The following is a 20,770-nucleotide window of genomic DNA, read 5'->3' as shown; positions in this document are numbered from 1 at the left end:
GGCCCACCAGGAGCCAGGAGCTGGAGTCAGGCACTGTTCCCTTTTTTGGTTCTGCCTGCCTGTGAGTTACTAACTTTCGGGACCAGAAGAGAACACTTACATCTGCTTCAGCTTCTGGGTCACCTTCTTGGTGTCCTGGTTCATGAAGTTCCTGTCTGTTGCCTGGGTCTCCTTCAGCTTCATCTTGCCGTTGGTTATCTCTTTCATAGGCTGACAAAGCAAAGGAAGCAAAATCAGTCCTGTGGGAATTGGGCAGGATTTTTCCTCTTTTATAGTCTATCTATCGCACCTCCATCTCAGATACTGGCACGTATGTATCTGTTTTGGCTTTTGTTTGTTGTTTTCTTCCTGAACAGTTCTGTCCCTTTTTTTGCATGTCAAAGGGATGGATAACTGTACCATTCAACCCCCCTTAAAGGAATATTTATAGTAGAGGCTGGCTTTTCCCCACCGGATATAAAACAATAATCAAAACTTGCATAGTAAAAAAAAAATTGAAGTAATTTTTTTTTCTTTTGCTATTGAACATCAGGAGAAAAGAAAGTTTTCCAAGATTAGGACATTTCTAAAGGGACAACTACGACTGTGAACTCAGAAGCAAACTTACTGCTGACAGAAAACATATCCCATGCTTAAATTGCTTAGAGAGAGTTTACTTACTGGTCTTTGAGGGGGCAAAAGAATTCAGATTAACAGAATTATAAGAGCTCACAAGAATTGTAAATCCTTTGACGAGTAAGACTTAAGATGGAGGGTTAAGTACACAGAGACTTATTTAGTTTGCAGACAATAAAGAAGCAGGGAGCCTGCTAGCAAGCTCCGAGTGCTCAGAGGGACTTATTAAACAGGAAGGGAGCAAATAGCTCTTAGTCTTATGAACAACGAGTAGAAGAAGTTAAAGTGACCCATGGGGGACATAAATGCAACACTTTCCTGACTCTTAGGGTTATAAAATACCACAACCGGCTGCCGATGGAGTGTGCACCTTTGCTTTTCTTTAGACACTTTCTGGAAAAATCAAGCACTCGTAAGACTTAGTGGTACCAAGGAGAGTTAACTTCAGCTCCATCTCCACAGGAAGCATCATTTGATAAATTTCATACTAAATTTTTGCCGTGTGTGTGTGTGTGTGTGTGTGTGTGTGTGTGTGTGTGTGTGTACATACATTTAAACAAGAGTAGGAGATTCCCAAGCTAAGTAGTAAACACATAAATTTCCTAAAGATTGACTGGTTGTCAGAAACAACTGTTAAGCACCCTGCCTTTATATACTGTAATTTGACTTGAATTGGTTCATTCCTCTGGTAGAGAATAACTTATCAGCCTGTCCTCGCATCCTTCATCAACAGAATTCATCCCTATGCTTACTACATTTTTTTTTCACTCTAGATCTGAGCCTTGAGCAGAGGTAAGAATTATGTAGGAAAGAGTCACCATCGTGGCCAGGTTTCAGTAGTGGTGTATGTTTTTACCAGCACTCAGACCAAGTGTGGCAACAGTGTTAGCATGAGTCAGAGCTGTCTTCTGCATTTCCTCAGGGATGGAGTCAGCCTGTTGGAGCGAGGGAATGTGCTGCTTGCTATAGGGTGGTATGACCAAGCAGTCTGACTGAAGAGGCATCATCTGAGAAGTCTTACCACCTCCCTCTTCTTCAGGGATTCCTTGGTCCTCGGCTCGCTGTGCGACATCATTCTCCACAGCATCAGAATGAGCTTGCTGCCTGTCAGGGACCCAAATTCGGAGATAAACAATCAGCCAGCACAGTTTGACAAAGGTCATTTATCTTTCAAGACAGGAATAAATAAAGATTTCAGCTTTTAGAATAAGCCATAACTTGTTTCTGAGATTTAGACACATAATAAAGTGTAATCGTGATACCAGCTATGTTTTCAAAGCCTTTAAAAAATAAATAGTCATTCCCTGATGAAATTAAGTTAGAACTGCAGATGCTGGGCTATTTTGAGGCTGCTTGCTTTTATTTTACAGGAGTGTGCAATGTGTGTGCACGGAAGTTTTGTGAGAGGTGCACCAACATGCAGCAGCGCATACCACGGGGTCGGAAGGTAACCCTGCATGGTGTCCTCGTCTTCAACCATGTTTGACTCAGAGCCTGACTTTCTGGTGTTTGCTGTTACGTACTCCACACTGATTGGCTGAAAACTTCTAGAGATTCTCCTTGTCTCCATCTCCCATCCTGATGAACTAGCCCAGAATTCCAGACTGTATGCCACTGTACTTAGATTTGCATCGATTCTGGGGATTTGAACTTAAGTGCTAATATTTGTGTGGTAAGTCCTTTATAACCAAGCCCTCTTCTCAACTGACAACTATCTGATAAGTATCGTGTTTAGACAGAACAAAAATTATGCTTAAAAGTAAGTATCTAGCATTTAATTCCCTAAACTTTTTTTCTATCTTGTCTCCATGGGCAATATAAGTTTGTCTTCTTGCCATACACTACACGTACATGTCCTCTGTTGATTTGACAACAGAGGAAGGACTGTCTACACCCACCAGGGAAAGGGGCAGGCTACCTTAGCTGGTACTGCTGTTGGCCTTCCTCATGGTCTGCCTGCTTCTGCTGAGCCATCTCTCTGGCCAGGTACTGCTGCTGCTGCTGTTGTCGTAGCAACTGTCCATGGAGCCTCTGTTGGTGCAAAGCTTCTTGATGTTCTCTCAGCCGCTGGGCTTCCTCATCTCTCCTTGCTGCCAGCCTCTGCTGTTCCAACTGCTCCTCATATGGGGACCGGAAGTTTGTAGCTGCCTTGGTTGAATGCTCAACCTAGAATAGAAAAGGTTCAAGCTGAGCTAGGAGGGTTAAACCCTTCACTTGCTTGGCAGGACAAACTCAGGAGGCAGGACGGCTTCTCAACACTTTATATCAGGTAAATGCCAATTGTACATAAAAGCCTAAGAACTTGTAATTTCTAGCTTTTTCTGAAAGGACTCGGTCTTCTTCTGGACCTCTCAGCTGGAAGGTGACCTTTCACTGTGTTCCTGCTCCAATACTACAGGGCACAACACAAGAAATCAGTTCCAACCTTAACTAAATTCATGCTTTTAGGTTCTCAATCAAGCTGGTAACCCCACACTAAATGCACAATGTGTGAGGCTAAGGCTTTGTCTAGGAATAAAGGCCCAAGGATGCTAACTCCAAAAATGTATGTCAGTCTCAGGCTAAAGAAAATGTCAAATTTCAGCTTATACTGGTGAGTCAGAGGAGATTAAAGATAGAGACAGAGACAACGAAAGAGAGTTGAAAAGGAGAGAAAGACAGAGAGAGAGGAGAAATAGAAAGACAGAGACAAAGAGAGGAGGGAGAAACTGTGTGTGTGTGTGTGTGTGTGTGTGTGTGTGTGTGTGTTTGTGTGTGTGTGTGTGTGTGTGTGAATGCTTCAAGAGTCCTTCTTTAAGTACTATTCACCTTGCTTTTAAAGGCATGGTCTCTCTCTGAAACCTGGGCTTTCTTGTCAGGCTAGGCTGGCTGGCTGGTGAGCCCCAGACACCTGTCTATTTCCCCAGTGCAGGACTATAGAAACCTACCACCACACCAAGCTTTGTACACAGCATTTTGGATCAAAATGAGTTCATCCAGATTTCACTTCACTGACTGACCATCCCCACAGTCCCATTGTATCATTATCATTATTACTATTACTGTTGCTATTATTATTCTTTTATTAGTATTTTAAACTAAAGCCAAGCTCCCCATCAGAGAGAACTTCTAGTGAGCACCCATGCACCTCAGCTTGAGGGCGGCCATCCAGAAGGTGGGCTGCATTCTGTCCCCGCTGATCGCGCCACTCTCGATCCTGCTCCTCTGGTGACGGGTCGTGTTCTTCCTCTAGATGCTCTGCCTGTCCCACCTGCTCCATTTCCTCCTCTTCCAGTGCCTTCCTGTGCTCCTCCTCCACCTGACGCTCCTCTGGCTGTCTGGGTTCCACTTGGTTCTGCTCTTCTAGAGCCTGAAATCCTGCTTCCTTCTGCATGGATGACAAAGGTTTCTCTTCCATTCTTCTAGGCATCGAGTCATGGTTCTGCTGCCCCTTGTTATTTCAAGACAAGCACATCATAAGACATGACACTTTTCTATTTCAAATGTGGTGACATTATGCTTCTATTACCACATCTAAAGGGCTACAGCATAAGCAAAATCCCGGAGTCTAGAAATATACACAGCCATGACTAAAAAGGAAGAGAGGTGCGAGGGAGCTATTTCATTCTCACTGTGTCATCTCACCCAAAGACATAAATAATCTAGGCAAAATTTTATCTCAGAGAGTGCTCAGAGACCAGGAAACTGAAGCCTACCAGTAACCATTTATTAGGAACGCACGTCCCTCAAAGGCAATCTGACTCCAGCTCTGCTTAGACTAGAAAGGAAAACAAGCAAAAAAAAAAAAAAAAAAATAGAAACTGGAAATCCTCAATCCTGATGCTTATGAAAGCTGCTTTAAGGTCAGTTTTCTTCTCAACAGATATTTTAAAGGACTGGGATAAGCTTTAAGACTCAGTTGAAGAAGAGATGGGTAGGTTTTTCATTAGCTTCACTTACTAGTCAGCAGAAGGGGCTCGCACTACTAATGGACATCCATGGTTGTAGACAATAGTTTTAGCTGAGCAAGACACAAAATATTCTTTGTTACATTTCAATTTGTGCCAGCCAGTGTGCTTGTGAGTGCCCAGACACATAGCTGTTTATGTTGGGAGAGCATGTGGGAGCGTGTGGGAGCATGCAGAAGCTTGTGGGAGCATGATGCCAGCCTCAAGTCACATTTCTCAGGAGGCCTATATCTTCTGAACTGAGACACGGTCCCTTGTGAGGACTCCAGGGTCATGAATTAGACTAGATTGGCTGGTCAGTGAGCCCCTGAGATCCTCTGCCTTTCCTTCTCCAACACTAGAATTGTAGGCACACCCCACATAAAAATTGGCCTCTATGTTGGATTCAACCTAGGCTTGTGGCAGACATTTTACTGAATCACCTTGCCAGGCCATCAAATATTAGTGAGTCTTGTTTCATCGTTTTGTAAACCAAAAGCAGTCTGTCCATTTATTATAATAAACAATAAAATTATAGACAATATTAGTATAATATATAATAAATTGACAGGATAAACACTGTCAAAACAGAAAACTAAACCACGGAAACAAAAACTTTTAGAAAACATCTTCTGTACATCTGTTGAGTCTAAGTCATATTTTCCAATCTTTCTTTAATCTCTATTAGCTTGGAGGATGAAACACTCACAGGAAAATCTGTGGTGCCTTTTCCCTTTTCTTCATCAAGAAAAGGTACTTCTGTGGTCAGATTAACTTCTTATAATTGAGATGCCTAGGGGACCACACCATCGGCGAATTTAAATGGGAAGTCCTCTTCTGAAGGGAGATAATTATCACTCTTGTAAAAGTCAAGAATGTAAAGCATGGCATGGGGACAAAAGTTCTTCCTTGAATATCTGAGACCTTCTAGAGGTGTACATTTGACGAAGTCCTCTGGCAAGTTTGCCATAAAACTGTGTTGTAGAAAATGTTTTCCTCAAGGGCTCTAAGGGCTTTCAAACACCTGCCATTTATCCCCACTCTGTCCTTGTGAGAAAGGTTAGAGCAGATAACTTCTATCTCCCACTCCCAGTTGGAGCAAACCAAGCTCTGAATCATTAGACAGTGATTCCAGTAAGCTGGAAGTCATACTAACAGAGCAGAGAATCAAATGACAGGCCTGTTCTCCTAGCGTGCTGTCGGAATTGCTGGATATAAATCCCCACCAAAAACCTCATTGCAAGAACCCCGAGCCTGTTTATGAAGGAATGCGCTGTTCATGCTGAAAACATTCATATTGCAAGCTCAACTCATGTTGACTTCATTATCCCCATGAGGTGGCTAGCCACTTGCAGACAAAACTTCTCAAACATTTACTGCAAGCCTGTCACAGCGTGATGTGTAGATCACAGGACAACTCTTTACCTTCCTCCATTTGGATCCTGTGAAATGAACTCAAGCCGTTAATCTTGAGAGCAGGGGCCTTCACCTGCTGAGCCACTTCCCCAGTCCACACAAGGAACTTTGTAAGAATTAATGATAAGCAAGACCACACTGGCGAGGTTATACTTACAAAACATACTCAAGCATGTCTTGATTTTCATGAAGAATAAGAATAAAGCGAATTATGACCAGGTTACAAAGACATTTTAGTATGATTTGGTGTGCTCTATATGAGAGCAGAAGTGTACCAATTTCTATTCGATTAGCTTTAATATGTAAGTGGGCTGCCACATAATAGTCTCATGCTATTCAAATCTGTTACCTATTCAAAGGAGAGAAGAACTATCTCACCTTCAAACATTCAGATACCAGAGCTCCTTTAATACAAGTAAATTTACATGGATACAGACAAAGCCAGAAAACTCTTTTCCAGTAAACGCTACAGTTTTAATTATCAATGTGTTCCCCAGACTAGCTGAATTGGTTAGAAATACAAATCCCTAGGCCACATCTCGAATTAACTGAATTGGAAAGTGGAGCTGTGGCTAAGAAGCTTGTGCTTTAACATACCCTACTGGGGATTCAAATGTTTCAGAACTTCTAGGAATCTGTTTGGTAGGAAATGTGGGGTGTACAGAGGACAGTTCAGAGGACAGCTGCACCGGAAGGGAACTTCACCCCCCAGGAATCCCCAGGTCAAACCTCTCACCTCTTGTAGCTCTCCTGTCAGCTTCTCTCTTACGTTGTAACCTTGAGGAGGGTGAGTCCCATGGGTAAATGTGACATTCTGCTGCTCAGCTGGGTCAGGATTTCGAAAGCTTGGAATCCTGTTCAGTGTATCTTTCAGCTGTTTATATTCTGCAACTTGAGTCTGCGTGTAAATTGTACAGTTGAGAGAAAATCGCACAATTTGAGGGAAGAAGAAAAAAGAACATTCCTAAGTCAATTAGGTGGGCTTTTAGGGTCACTGGATGACGCAGAAAAGCATTAAACTTGAGTTTGTTAGCAGAGTAGCAGATTGCCTTCATGCACTAGCACTGCCTCTTTGGACATGCTTGACTACTTCTGAGCACATGCAAATGAGAATCAGAATTAAGAGACTTAAAAAAAAATCTAAGACATGTTAGTTTTCCAGGCTATGTGAGACAAAATAAGAACTCTGTCAATCATTCTATTATAAACATCATTATTAAAAGGCACCTATGTAATCAATGCTTTATCACATTAAAAAACCTACTTGAAGACTTACATAATTATTCAATTTGAGACCCATTAACAGTATGTCCTGGGTTACAGCTTTCAATGGACACTATCTTTCTATCATCTGTCTGTCTGTCCATCTCTCTATCATCTATCTGTCATCTATCTATCTATCTATCTATCTATCTATCTATCTATCTATCTATCTATCTATCTATCTATCTATCTATCTATCTATGCTCAGCTTCTCCTTAAGTGACTTATGCTCCAATATGTTTATTTACTTGCTACTTTCTAGATTGCCTTCTATTTTGTGCTCTGAGGTAGCAGAGATCAGCAAAACAACAGAGAAAATGAATCTGGGTTTTTATTCATCAATTCCAAATGTCCTTTCGGCTTTAAATGACAAAGCAGCGTTTGAGTTTCAGCCTAATATAAGACATGCATGGGTGTATATTTGCTATGGGAGATAAAGAGGAGTGTGTCTTTTTTTTAAACAAACAGCTAGAAAGGTAGAAAATACACCAATAACTTTAACAGAATCAGTATACACATTTCATGTACACTACTTCTCTTATTCTAAAACCAGAATTACTGTGTAAATAGAACTTACATAGAACCTCTGCACTTCCATGCCTGGAGAGAAGCACTTTTTTTATCTCTTCTTCTCTTTTAATATGTGCTTGTATGTGTGTGGTGCTGTGTCCACCTTTGATCTACATACAGGTTATGAGATTATGTGCATATACATGTGCGTGTACATGCGTGCCTGTGCATGTGGAAGCCCAAGGTCTACATCAACGGGCTTTTCTCTATCATTACTTATCTTTTTTTATTTTAAGACAAGGCCTCTCATCACGGATTCAGCTAGGACAGCTGTCCAATGGGTTCAAGGAGCTACTTGTCTTTTCTCCAATCTTCACTGTTGGGATTATATATGCTTCCATATCTGACCTTCCTGTAGGGATTGGGGATCCAATCTCTAGTCCTCATGATTCTGTGGCAGGCACTATACTGTCTGAGTCATCTTCCCAGTTCTGTTTTGTCTCTTCTACTTTCCAAAAAGTGAAGATGTGAGCTGGCTAAATATGTATCAGAGCAGTACGTGCATATAATTTCTATGAAAATTTAACTTGTAACTGGCAGTGGCCTGTACTTCAGAAATTAATCAGAACATTTTGTGTTCAACTTTGGAGTTCAAAAACAAAACAAAAATCATAAACAAAAACAAGAACAACAAAAACCAAAGCCAAAAACAAAACCAACAAAACAAAACAAGTGACATCCACATAGCTATGGTCTTAGGTGGAGAGATACATAAAACTCAGTTTCATCCATTCTCTTCCTTTAAGGCAGTGATTCTCAACCCATGTGCTGTGACCTCTTTGGGTGGGGGGGAGGGCTCAGATGACGCTTTCACAGGAGTCACCTAAAACCATCTGCATATCAGATGTTTACATTACAAATCATAACTGTAGCAAAACTACAATTATGAAGTAGTAACAAAAGTAATTTTATAGTTGGGGTTCACCACAGCATGAGGAAATGTATTAAGGTGGTGCAGCGTTGGGAAGGCTATGAACTATTGCTCTAAGGTGTGCAATCCATGAAGGTAGTCAAGATGTGGTTCTCTGTACACCAAGGATCATATGAAAAGATGTAGAGACCATGCCCTCCACTCCAGAAATGATACTGTTTTAAAAAAAAAAAACAAAAAAACTTGTTTTAGATCTTAAATTAAAATTAAAATTTAAAGTGCCTGCCAAAGGGTGTGTGTGTGTGTGTGTGTGTGTTTGTGTGTGTGTATGTGTGTGTGTGTGTGAGAGAGAGAGAGAGAGAGAGAGAGTGAGAGAGAGAGAGAGAGAGAGAGAGAGAGAAGGCGGGGAGATTGCCTGCCCTCAGTACCATTGTGGGTATCAAAGGCCTTTCCTTCCACTTCTGGTGGATTCTGGGGATCAAAGTATGGTTGAAAGACTCATGTGACAAGCATTTGACCCACTGAACCATCAATAAGCCCTAGATTTATCAACAAAGAATCTCATAAGAGTTTTTTTTTTCCATATTACCAGAAAGAACAAATTTCCCTCTCTTGGAGATTTGCATGAAGTTGTGATATGATGTTATTTACTTAATGTATGTACCCTTCAAAATTTGTATATCTGAAATTTAACAATTTTTTTTGATACCAACCACAGATCAAAGGTTCGTATATTATAAGATACTCAGGTCCTAAGGGTAGAATTGTCATAAATGAAGTTAGTGCCCTGATAAGAGGGAACCAGGAAGCATTCTCAATCTCTTTCTACAACATGACAATACAAGATTCCAGGAGTCACCAAGCCAGATAAAAGTCCTCACAGGAATCTAAATGTAGGCAGCGTAATTGCAATTTAGGATTCCAGGCTTCTGGAACTGTGATTGATTTGTTGTGTCCAGGCCACCAGTCAATGGTATTTTGTTAGCTCAGCCCAAATTAATAGAGACATATGGCTCTAATTAAGGCAATAAAAGGATGTGCTAGTTATAGAATAAATATTAAGACCAAAAAAGAAAAAAGAAACCCACCCTCAAAAGGCAGACCTTTTATCAATCTCTTATTCAAACTTCTTGTTTATACATGCAGTTAAATACACTAAATAATTAAATAGAACATGGTACATAGGTTCTTTGTACACATTTATCTTTTATTCTATTACAAAATTCTTTCAGGTCTGGGGAAGGGAAACTAGATGAATTCCTGGGGTTGACTGGGATCAGGGAGTTCCAGACTAATGAGAGACTGTCTCAAAGTGGAAGATGACCTGAGGAGTGACTGTGGCTTCCACTGACACACATGTGTTCACAACCATGCATGGAATAATGACAGAAACCTCAAACGCTGGCTCAGAAGGACCACTCATGTGCTACTTCAGAATTGGCTCGGTTCACTAAAGAAATGATTTTAATTCTAGTTCTGCACATTTTCAGATTGTTGCTTATGGTAATATTTATGGCTATTGCAACACAGTGTTCAAATCAGCCTCCCACCTTTTACTGTGTGAGCCTCAAATAACACTTGGCAAACCTTAAAATTCGGAACGCAACAAGGCTTAGAAATAATCAGTTCATATAAGGTAAAATAGACAGACACCTGATTGACCAAAGTACCCAAGGAGGGACAGTTCACAATGCCCCGTCTCTAACTGTGGAAGCTATGGGTGGTTGATGGCGGACAGAAGAAGGATAATCATGTTTCTCTGTGATTGTAGCCATAGTTAGGTTTCCAGTGCTCCAGTGTATGGACCCAAACCCGTGTCCATATAGGTGGCAAACTGGGTGCAGTGAGATAAAATGAAAAGGGAGAGGGGACGTGAAGTTGGCAAGGGGATGGGTTGGTGGCCCAAGGGGATTTGAGAGGGAAATGCCGGGTGACTATCATCATATATTACATATACATATGAAACCATCAAGGATTAACTTAAAACATTAAAGAAAACTGTAATGTGAGAACGCACTTAGAAAACTGCAAAGCCAATGAATTCCTTTTATAATGTAAAAACAAACAGCCTAGTCCCCTAAAGGCAAACAGAAGTCAGGAAAGAGATGTAAATAGGTGTGAGCACAATGTATTACAGCTTTTAATAATTTTTTGAAGCTAAGACCGAGGGAGTCAGCCAGGCAGTCTTACTTCTCTGGTTCTCTAGCTGTAAAGTCCACATCTGGATGTCACCTTGCCAAGCTCTCCACAGCTTGTTTTGATTGTTTAGTCATTTAACAGACATATACCAAGAGAATGGCTTATTCCAGGAGCTGTTCTATCCACTGAACAAATGGAGATCATGACTCTTGGTTTTCTTTTCCACTGACCCTTCTGCTAGTCTATAGTATGGACAGCCCTATGTAAACTTTATTCTAAAAGGAGTATGCACATAGGCTGGGATGCTGGGAATAAGGGGCAGAGAGAAGAAAAGATCTGGGAACGATTTATTCAGGGAGTCAGCATCACAAACCCTATACCTAATTTACCAAGAGTTGACACAGGTCAGAGAGATGCAAAAGTCCAGATTCACAGGTCACACTGTGAGTTAAGAATCTTTTGTGGAGGACCTAGTAGAGGCAGATACAGTTATGTATAAAAAGCAATGAAGAGTTTATTTAGTAGTCTCTTTGGTGACTTTGAAAAGCATGCATTTTCCCCAGGATTAGGAGTGCTGTCATAACTCTCTGAAGACTGTGTTGTCAGAAACGACATGCATGAAGGGATTTGGAAATAGGAAGCCGACTTCCAAAGGACCCAACAAAGGCTGCTCCCTCCTAACCTGCGCAGCAGCCAGTGCCCTCTTGTGGTCTTCCAAAGTCACTACAAGCTGTTCGTGCTCGGAGAGTAAATTCTTATGCTGTTGCTACACAAAAAAGAAGTTTACACCGTTGAGCTAAATTAAAGTCACAAAACAGAACTCTTTGGTGCGGCCACCCAAATGTCATTTGCTCATTTGATGGAAGGGATAGCAGCATCTGTTAAGTTGAAAAATGACTGGAGATAGGTACGATGTATGGAGGATTCTAAAATCTCTCAAAACGGCCCTGCTCCCCAGACACACCTTTCACTAGAAGTTAGTCTCTGTAGGAAAAACCACCTTGCAGTGTAATTATCCAACAAGATAATGAGTTCAGCATCGACAGAAATCATCAGGTGTGGGCACATTTAGCTTATGCCAACAAAGTGGTAAAAGTACCAAGTATACTCCAGGAATGCACAGCCCATGTCAGGGATGAGTTTGCAAAGCAGATCAATTAAGGAGGGAATTTTTAAAAAGAAAAATATTTATTTTTATTTTTTAATTGTGTGTGTTTGGCATGCGTGTGTGTGTGTGTGTGTGTGTGTGTGTGTGTGTGTGTGTGTGTGTGTGTGTGTGTGGTCAAGAGGTATGCATGTGAGTGCAGTGTCCACAGAGGACCGACAAGGACATTAGGTTCCCTGGAGTTGGGGGTACAGGTGGTTGTAAGCTACAGTACTAGGGGCCAATTGCGGCTCCTTTGCAACAGCGGTCAGCACGCACTCCTAACCTCTCCGCCATCTCTCCAGCTCCCACGAATGACTTCTGAAGCCATTCTGCAAAGTAGAGGAGACAAACGCCCCAGAACCAACCATCTGATTCATCTTACCTTGACATCTTGAAGCTGTGTGTGAATGTCTTGGTGTGCTTTTCGTAGTTGTCTATTCTCCTCTCTCAAATTATATACAGTTTCTGTTTTGTAAGAACAACCACACATAAATACTGAGAACTCTCTAGTTTTTAGGCCATAATTTGAAACTTGAAAACTTCTTTAAAGATGTAGTTTGAACTTTAAGAGTAAAATATTCCAAGGCAACCAGACTGCATCCTATGGCACACAACATGGGATCAAAGGCTCGCTGCAAAATGACCCGGGACATTGGCCTCTGGAAACAGTCTATACTTTCCATATTAAGTAAACAACTTATTCATACAGATGTTGAAAATTAAACATTTCTGTTAATTAACAATCCTTTGGGATTGAATGCGATGGACAGGTGGTCTCGGATTTTAGGATCTTCAGAAACAAATGTAGTTATGAACAGAAGAGACATTATTTCTCATAGCATCAATAATTTTCATACCCCTCAGAAGGTACTAGAGACAATAGAAACCCCACTTGTTTGATGATAACCTCTAATTTTTTCGTAGCCCTATCATTGGATTCTTGGTCAATCTAAATTCAACTCTGAGGAGATCTTTCCCCAGTTAGAATGTGAGAGTGTGGAGTCAGAGTGATATCCCTCCCCAAACTCCCCCATTCAGGTACCAGCTTGCTCTTGAGAATTCCAAATCTATCTCTCTACTTTTAGAAGCCCTATCATGACATGTATTTTACATGTTAAACAGTATTCAAACTTATAAACTTGGTGATCTTCTGAAAAATGTGCCTCCGTAGACTTTTCCATTTTTGAACACTCATCACTGTTTAAAAATAGATCTAATAATATCTGTCAGCATGAGGCCAATGAGTGCAGGGTAATACATAGCACAAGATGATTTTACAATTTATGTTGTGAGAAGCGATGATTGGTAGAAAGAAACAGGGCATGATGAATACCCGAGCTGGAACAGCAGGTGTTACCTAAATCTGGACTGCGCCAGGCAAATGGTCCCCATCTAAAGATACTTCTGCAAACAAGGCTCCATCTCTCCAGGGGACTTTAAGCATCACAGAGTATCAGTTCCTTTCTCTCGCCACACTCAGTGCCGTTTTACTTTCTCATTGCCCCTTGTGGACACCTGGGCACAGGATTTATCATTGCACGTGCGGCGAGAAAGTTAAGAACAAAATAAGATCCGGCCTTCATGTCATAGCCGATTATCTCAGAAGTTGAAACAGGACACCAGTGGTCACAAGGACCTTTTGTGTGCTGCAAACTGCATGGGGCTTTTTAACAAAAACACCTGGAATCTAATCTTGATGAGCTACTCCTGATTTTTTACTTTCAAACTTATTGGCAGTGGATTCCATGAGTTCTCTGGGTTTCGGCCAGCAAGGGTTGATCAGCCTCCAGATCTCCATAGGCTAAGTAAAGCAAGACACCGGCCTGCCTGCCTCCAGGTTTGTGATGAGAATTCAGTAAACCCATCCAGCAGAAGGGTTTCACCTGGTCCTAATACATTATAGAAATGTGTCATAAGCTATTATAGTCATTATGATAAAGAGAATTACATAGGTTTCCATGCTGTCAGCCTTCCTTAAGAGAGGGGTGATCTAGATACACCTTTTGTACCACATGAAGCTACCAAACATGCCTGCACTCACAGTCCCTAGCCACCACTGTCCCTTCGTTGATCACAAAATGCTTCAACTTTATAGCCTAAGTCTCTCATCTAGAGTCTGGCCTTACTTCCACTTCCGTGGCTGTGATAAAATACCAGGACAAAAGCAGCTTGGGGGACAGAAGGTTTTAGTCCAAACGGCCAGGTCATAGCACATCCCTTTAGGAAATCACAGCCGCAGGTACGTGAGACATCTGGTCACACTGCATCCACAGTGAAGACTCAGAAAGAGAGGGATACCTGTACTTCACTCTCCCAGTCATCTCCATTCAGCCCAGGACTCAATGAAGTGATGCTGTCTACTATTAGGCCAATCTATCTAAACTAACCCAAATATGAAAACCATCAAGTGCATACTCAAAGGCCCGCCTAAGAGATCTTTTCAGGTGGCTTTGGATTGATTCAAGTTGGTAACTGACAGCAATTACTACAGTAAGACAATTATTCTAATCAAACAGTAGTACAAGCATGGAAAGCGGCCATCAGAGTGTCCAGGCCCTTTCTATACTCACATGTTTCAGATCCCTTCAAGAAATTTCTTCCAAAAGTTGCTTCTTATGACTCTTTTTTGCTTTCTATCTCTTCTAAGTGTTGTGTGTGCATGTGTGCATGTGTGTTTTATGTGTATGTGTGTAATTTCTTTGCTTACAGATGACCAGTTCCCTATAGCATCTTGTATTTCCGCTTTTCCACTTCTGTCCTGTGTACAAAGCTCTGAGGTTGAAATACCTTGGTAGTCAGAAATCACGGATTTGTGTCCTTCTAGTTCCTGTAGTTCTGTTTTGATGTGTGTGTGTATGTGTGTGTGTGTGTATGTGTGTGTGTGTATGTGTATGTATGAATGTATGTATGTATGTATGTATGTATGTATGTATGTATAATTAAAATTTTACTAAATGTGAATGTTGCTTTAAAAATAATGAGAAAGGAACTGATTTAGAATTTAAGAGCACTTACTGCTCTTCCAGATGATCCTGATTTAATTTCCAGCACCCATGAGTCAGCTCACAACCATCCTTTGGGCCTCTAGGGGGTTGAGGGATGCTTGTAGTGCACAGGCACATGTGCAGGCAAAGCACCATTTACATGAAACAAAAATTAGCAGAGTAAAAATAATGAGTAGAATATGCACAAGAGCGATTGCTATTCAGTGTGATTATTAAAGTTAAAAGCACTAAAGAATGTATAGCCTTCAGGTAGGTCAGCACCGCAGCCCTGTGTGTGCTCCTGCTGAAACGGTGTACAAAGGCAGCTCTGGCCATATCTAATACCTTTGAGCTTGGAAAGTTCTTGTTCCTTTTCTTGCTGAAGCTGCAGGTATCTCTGCTTGTGGTCGTTGAATGCTCTGCTGAAATCTTCCCCTTGCTTACGATGTTCCTCTTCCAGGTCACTGTGCTGCTTCCTCAGCTCCTCATGCTGACTCTGAAAGATGGGCACTTGAACAGACACCTTCTCTAAACCACATAAGCACTTACCTCTTGACACTTGAGCATATATTCCTTCACCGAGTGGCCTTTCTCTTATCAGAAGGTGAGAATCAGGACAGACTCATTCCACAAGGTTGGGTTCTGTTTGTCTGTCTCTTTCATTCCCTTAACTTTTCAACTGAGTAGTTTGAGATCGTGTTCAAATGTAAACCTCCTCTTGGTTTTAAATATCAGTATGAGTAGGAAGCTAACACAAGCAATGGAACGGGGTGGGGAATCTGAAGCTATTTCCCTGTAGTCAAAGTATCATAGGAAGGAGGTAAAGGTAATAATAAATATGACCATGGCTACTTTGTGTATTTTCTCTAGTTAACAAGCAAGATCGAGGCTCTAGAGTATTCATGGGAGGTTCCAGGATAACTCTAGATAAATCTGAAAATGTTCAAGACCCTTCACAGTACAGTATTTGCACATTTCTACCACCATGCTTTCGATCCCTTTGAGATTGCTTTTCTTCCTAAGATAAACATTACGCAAACCACTGGTGCTATATTGACTACAATGTCAAAGAAATAATGGGAAGAAAAAGTCTGCTTATATTCAATATACACTCAATTCTCTTGTAGGTATTTGGAAAATACTCAAAGGCAAGACCATTGACCACAAAGGACCACTTTATTCAACATTTCTTTGATTTTCAGTTTTCTAGTGACCCAGTTTGAGAGTGATTGCAGAAATGAAGAGGCAGAGGTGACCATCTTGCCACTGGGGAAAGTAATGAATTGTTTCTAGAATTTTCATTTATTTGATTACTTATCAGAACTCTACACCATCCTTACAAGTTTGTTAAACTCTAGTCTCCAAATGGTTTCTGTGAAAGGATGGCTTGCTTTAAGTACTACATTGTTGAAGATGAGAGAGGTTCTAGGTTCAGTGGAAGGTATGTGCCCTATTGTGTGAAGGGATAGAAAACTAACACCCAGGGCTAATGTGGGGCAGAGACCATGGGTGGATTTGCACATGGTGCTGAGAGCTGTGTTACTGCCTATCAGGTTGACAGAATCAATGACTCTTACTTTTTGCGGTTTTGATCTCTCTTTGACACTTGAGAATGAGTTTTTCCCAAGGCCCAAGGAAAGAAAATATTCAAACAATAAATTGTGATCTCCGAGTAGCTAAAAGTACACCTCTTAGCCATTAGAAACACAAAGATTTTGAGTTCTACACACTCCAGTCTGTGTAAAATAAACACCACTGTGAGAGACTAAGCAAACCACAAACTCTAAAGACATCAAAGAGAACAAATTTTTAAAAATAGCTAACCCATATATAACCAATTATTATATTAAAAAAGCAGGTAATACCTTAACCACATTTTTGTAAAAACATAATAATCATGCTGAGGTATTAAAACAATTGATAATTTTTGATAACTGTGACAATATATACCAAGTCACCTTTTTCTAACCCTCCATTTTTATTCTATTAAACATTATTAACAGGTTCAAATGTCACCTGCTCCTTTCCTCATTCATGAAGGACAATTAGGTTACTTACTTTCAGCATCTGATGTTGGACATTCAATGCACTGTATCTGCTATTAGAATCTTGCTGTAAAGAAAAGAAAACCAAATAAACAAAAAGCTGGGCAATGTGTTTCTTTTGCTGTGGACAGCTTCATTCCCTAGTAAAAGATTTTTATTTTTGCTTCTGCAAGCTAACATAAATTCTGTGTTAGAGACAGCATGTCTTCAGGATCATTTCTTTTACATTTTAGTTAGTAGTACTGGAGATTGAACTCAGGACCTTGCACATGCTAGGCAATTACTCTACCACTGAGCCACCCTCTAAGAAGTCCCATTTCTTATTTAACAGCGGAAATGAGGCTTCAATTTTCTCCTGGGTTCCTAAGCTCTGAGTAATAAAAAGATTAGACATGGAATCATAAAATGATAGGTTGACAGGATTCTTAGAATTGTTTGGTTCTGTTTCTCATAATCCAAAGAAGCTTAGAGGCCCAGATACTCAGTGAACTTCTGAAAGTCACTGTGTATGGCTAATATGGGTTTTAGTATCCAGGACAGGTGAGAGGATCAGTTAAGAGCAGACCTCACAAGTTCATGTTGTCTTAAGGAAGGAATCAAAAGGCTGCTCTTTCTGAAACTTCAGTGGGTATTCCCATAATCTGCACTGTATCACCACAGTGAGAAAGCAGAACCAATACCAGTGCTTTACACAGAATCAAAGCGAGAAATGCAGCTTGAGCCCTAGCTGAAGTCTCCTTGCTGATCCCACATTCTAGAACATCCCTGTGCTATAAGGGAGCAGCTGTCCAGACATCCCTCCTGGTTCCAACCTCCTCAACTGCCACTCCCTTCTCTAGGCTGATTCATTTTTTGTACAGCACTCCCCGCTGTGCTGTCACCACACAGGGGAACTCCTGTGTTTTCTTCTCATAGCTCATAAAATAAACTATACTCCTGGGTCATCATTTTACCCCCTGCTATCCTTTCTTTCTTTTTTTTTTTTAGTTTATAAAGAAATTATACTACAAAATACACAATTGTGTGCACCCAGGTCTGGTTGGGGCTTTTAAAAGCAAGTTAGAGTTGAAAGCCAAAAATGTCTTTCATGCAATTCAAAGAACTGACTTTCCTCAGCTTTGAAATTACTAAACACTAATGTTTTATTCAACTAACACTCATACATTTTTCTAGTGTAAGACAAAGACTGGCTTTTCTCCAGCCAATTTTAACTTTAAAATATTTTTAAATGGCAACATCACTCATTCTGTGCATAATTCATTCTTCAGATTCATGCAATGCAAACTCTGAGACAGTTCTCCTGGTCGATAGTACTTTGTAAGCAAACAGAAGTCTTACATGTCAGAGAAAAAAGACACTATGAGCAAATAGGAGAGGGAATAAAACTGGCTTCCCTGCTGGCACACATGGGAGCACATATCTATGATCCCAGCATGAGGAAAGTAAAGGCAGGAGGATCAGGAATTCAAAGTTATCCTCTGCTACTCAATGATTTTGAAGTCTTCCTGGATATATGAGAACCTGCTTCAAAATGCAATCAGTAACCAAATGTAACCAAACATCTTCATGTGTCACAGAGAAGCTACCTCAGTTTATCACTGGTCATCAGCAATGTGTCAAGAAGCAAGAAAAGGTAAGTTTTAAATAAACAATGAGTACAAGCTTTCCTCTCCGTTTTTTCAGTTTTTTTTTTTGAGCAAAATGTACGTCCACTCTATGATGCTTGTGATACAGTAAACTTTGTTGCAGTTCTATTTTATTTCCCTCAAAGATCACGAAAACAAAAGGAAAGACATAACAGAACAAAGCCTTACCCTTCCTTTGTTCAGTGTTTCTTGTGCTTCTAACTTATAAACAAGGAAATCTAGGAAAGATAAAAATAGAGAAAGTAAAGTATAAGTTAACCCACATACAAACTTTTACACATCTCTGAGGAAAAAAATGCTACACTTAACTCAGACTTACAAAAATGGTTTCAGTTCAAATCAATAGCCGTAAGGATTTATGTGTTTCACTTTACCACTCAAAGCTTTGGAAAACAGATGACAAAGCTTAGAGTTTTCCACTTTTTCCTGCTGTCTTCGAACCCGGCATCACCAGAAGCCATGGCGAGTGACCAATAGCATACTCAGAATAAATATCTCTGTGAAACCTGCCTTTGAACCGGAGGGGCAGGCGGGTACAGTTGAGACAAGGGTGATCTATGGCTACCCACTAGAGGGCCCACTAAATTCCTGCAGGAGCTGAAAAGACAATCAAGCCATCCAAGTCATGTTCAATGCTCTGAAAACTTCATTACCCACTAGATGGCTCTATAAAATCACTCTGCAGTGGAAGACAAGGCAAAGTCTTAAAGCATTTCTCAGAAGTTTTAAGTCTGTTCAACCTATGAGTCAGGAGAGTATTACATAGGACTCAGCACTCATCCCCCAACACTCACCAAAGGAGCAAGGGTTTAAATGCCAAGATGCATCACAAAACATGAATAAACAAGAATGAAGAATGGAGATAACTTCCAGTTAGCAGGATCTAGAGTGGATGCTTGCTTCCAAAGCTCTGACAAAATTCAGTAGCACTGCCTGCCTGTGTGAGGTGGCAATTTCTAACTGAACAGCTGTGTTAGTCAAATTTTTCGTGCACTTATAGTAATGGCTGCTTCATTCAAAAGATTCCAGGGGCTGGGTCATGTTCTAAACAATGAATGGTTTCCCAAACCCAAGCTGTCAACAGAGATTTGATGCATTAGTGATACACCTATGTAATATTTAGAAAGGAAGTCATATATTAATTTATATGGTCCCATGAAGGCTGCCAAAACAGAAGGGAGAGCTTCTAAACCCAATCTGGAGCCTCTAATACAGATGCTTCTTTACAGGACTGAAGGAGATGAAGGTCTTTGAGTCATGACCTGGTGATGAACCTCACACATTTTCCATTTGCTATCTGACTTGAATTCCCACAGGAGAAGAAAAGGCTACTTCCCCATTACCAAGACTACATAAAATGTCTGCACTGTGCCTAACAGATTTATTGACAGCTCTTTTTCTGCCCACCTATAGCACTGGCTTCAGGCAAATTTGTGAGACAACAAAAAATACATAACCAAAAAGCATTGTAGTTCAAGTACATGGTCCATCAAAGAAGGGTAGGGGGAAACATCAAGGCACAAGCTCACAGGGTCTTACCTTCCTTTGCTTTCTTGTGTTCAAGCCTTTCTTTTTGCAAAGATTTCTCTAATCTTGATCTGTGTTCATACACAACTGGAAGAGAAAGAGTTAAATTTGTCAGAGTACTAAAGGGTCCAGAGTAAAATTAATAGCAATTTTAAAAACATAAAAGAGTATAGGGCTCACTTCCAATTAAAATAAAAACAAAGTTTCACATTTGGGGTAAAGGAAGCAGATAGATCTTTTCAAAGATCTAGATTTTGTGCAAACAATATGCACAAAAATAGACAAGTAATTAGGCATAATTCTGGGTGGGCACCCTAGCAAACACTTACATGTCAGTTAGCTAGAAACTCTTTCCTCTGCTCCCTCTTAATCCTGTGTCTCTAGTAGGTCCAGCATACGTCTTCCCAGGTAACATGCATGTGTCTACTTGCAGGACTTCAATAACAGGCCACAAAGCAGTTGCTCGCTCATCCACATCTCCTGTTCTAACTCCCCTGGTAAGTATCAGAGAGCATTTCCCTCTCAAGATCCCTTATTGGAAAAGCCAGTGCACTCTGCATCTCAACCAGTGTGAGTTAAACCAATTGGCATCAAAAGCAATGCAGTGCATGGGTAGAGTAT

At 40.7% G+C, this 20,770-nt stretch overlaps 1 protein-coding gene across 2 annotated transcripts in view; it reads right to left on the bottom strand.

The window, feature by feature from the left end:
• The window catches only part of Golim4 (golgi integral membrane protein 4), an 84,216-nt gene that overhangs the window by 20,440 nt on the left and 43,006 nt on the right, over window positions 1-20,770 (bottom strand). The window contains exons 2-12 of one of the 2 annotated variants that reach the window (XM_032898232.1): window positions 20,162-20,236; window positions 18,791-18,840; window positions 16,990-17,043; window positions 15,277-15,427; window positions 12,330-12,412; window positions 11,483-11,566; window positions 6,694-6,855; window positions 3,743-4,045; window positions 2,534-2,781; window positions 1,637-1,719; window positions 101-210 (exon numbers count right to left, since the gene is read on the bottom strand). In XM_032898232.1, the coding sequence (XP_032754123.1) occupies window positions 101-210; window positions 1,637-1,719; window positions 2,534-2,781; window positions 3,743-4,045; window positions 6,694-6,855; window positions 11,483-11,566; window positions 12,330-12,412; window positions 15,277-15,427; window positions 16,990-17,043; window positions 18,791-18,840; window positions 20,162-20,236 (1,403 nt within the window). The remainder of the gene's footprint in view (window positions 1-100; window positions 211-1,636; window positions 1,720-2,533; window positions 2,782-3,742; window positions 4,046-6,693; window positions 6,856-11,482; window positions 11,567-12,329; window positions 12,413-15,276; window positions 15,428-16,989; window positions 17,044-18,790; window positions 18,841-20,161; window positions 20,237-20,770) is intronic. The other variant, XM_032898233.1, reaches the window with a different exon arrangement.

The sequence above is a fragment of the Rattus rattus genome, chromosome 3 (assembly GCF_011064425.1).
Source record: "Rattus rattus isolate New Zealand chromosome 3, Rrattus_CSIRO_v1, whole genome shotgun sequence".
NCBI classification, from domain to species: domain Eukaryota; kingdom Metazoa; phylum Chordata; class Mammalia; order Rodentia; family Muridae; genus Rattus; species Rattus rattus.
The sequence above is the reverse complement of the archived record's forward strand: the minus strand, read 5'-3'. Positions and strand labels throughout refer to the sequence as shown.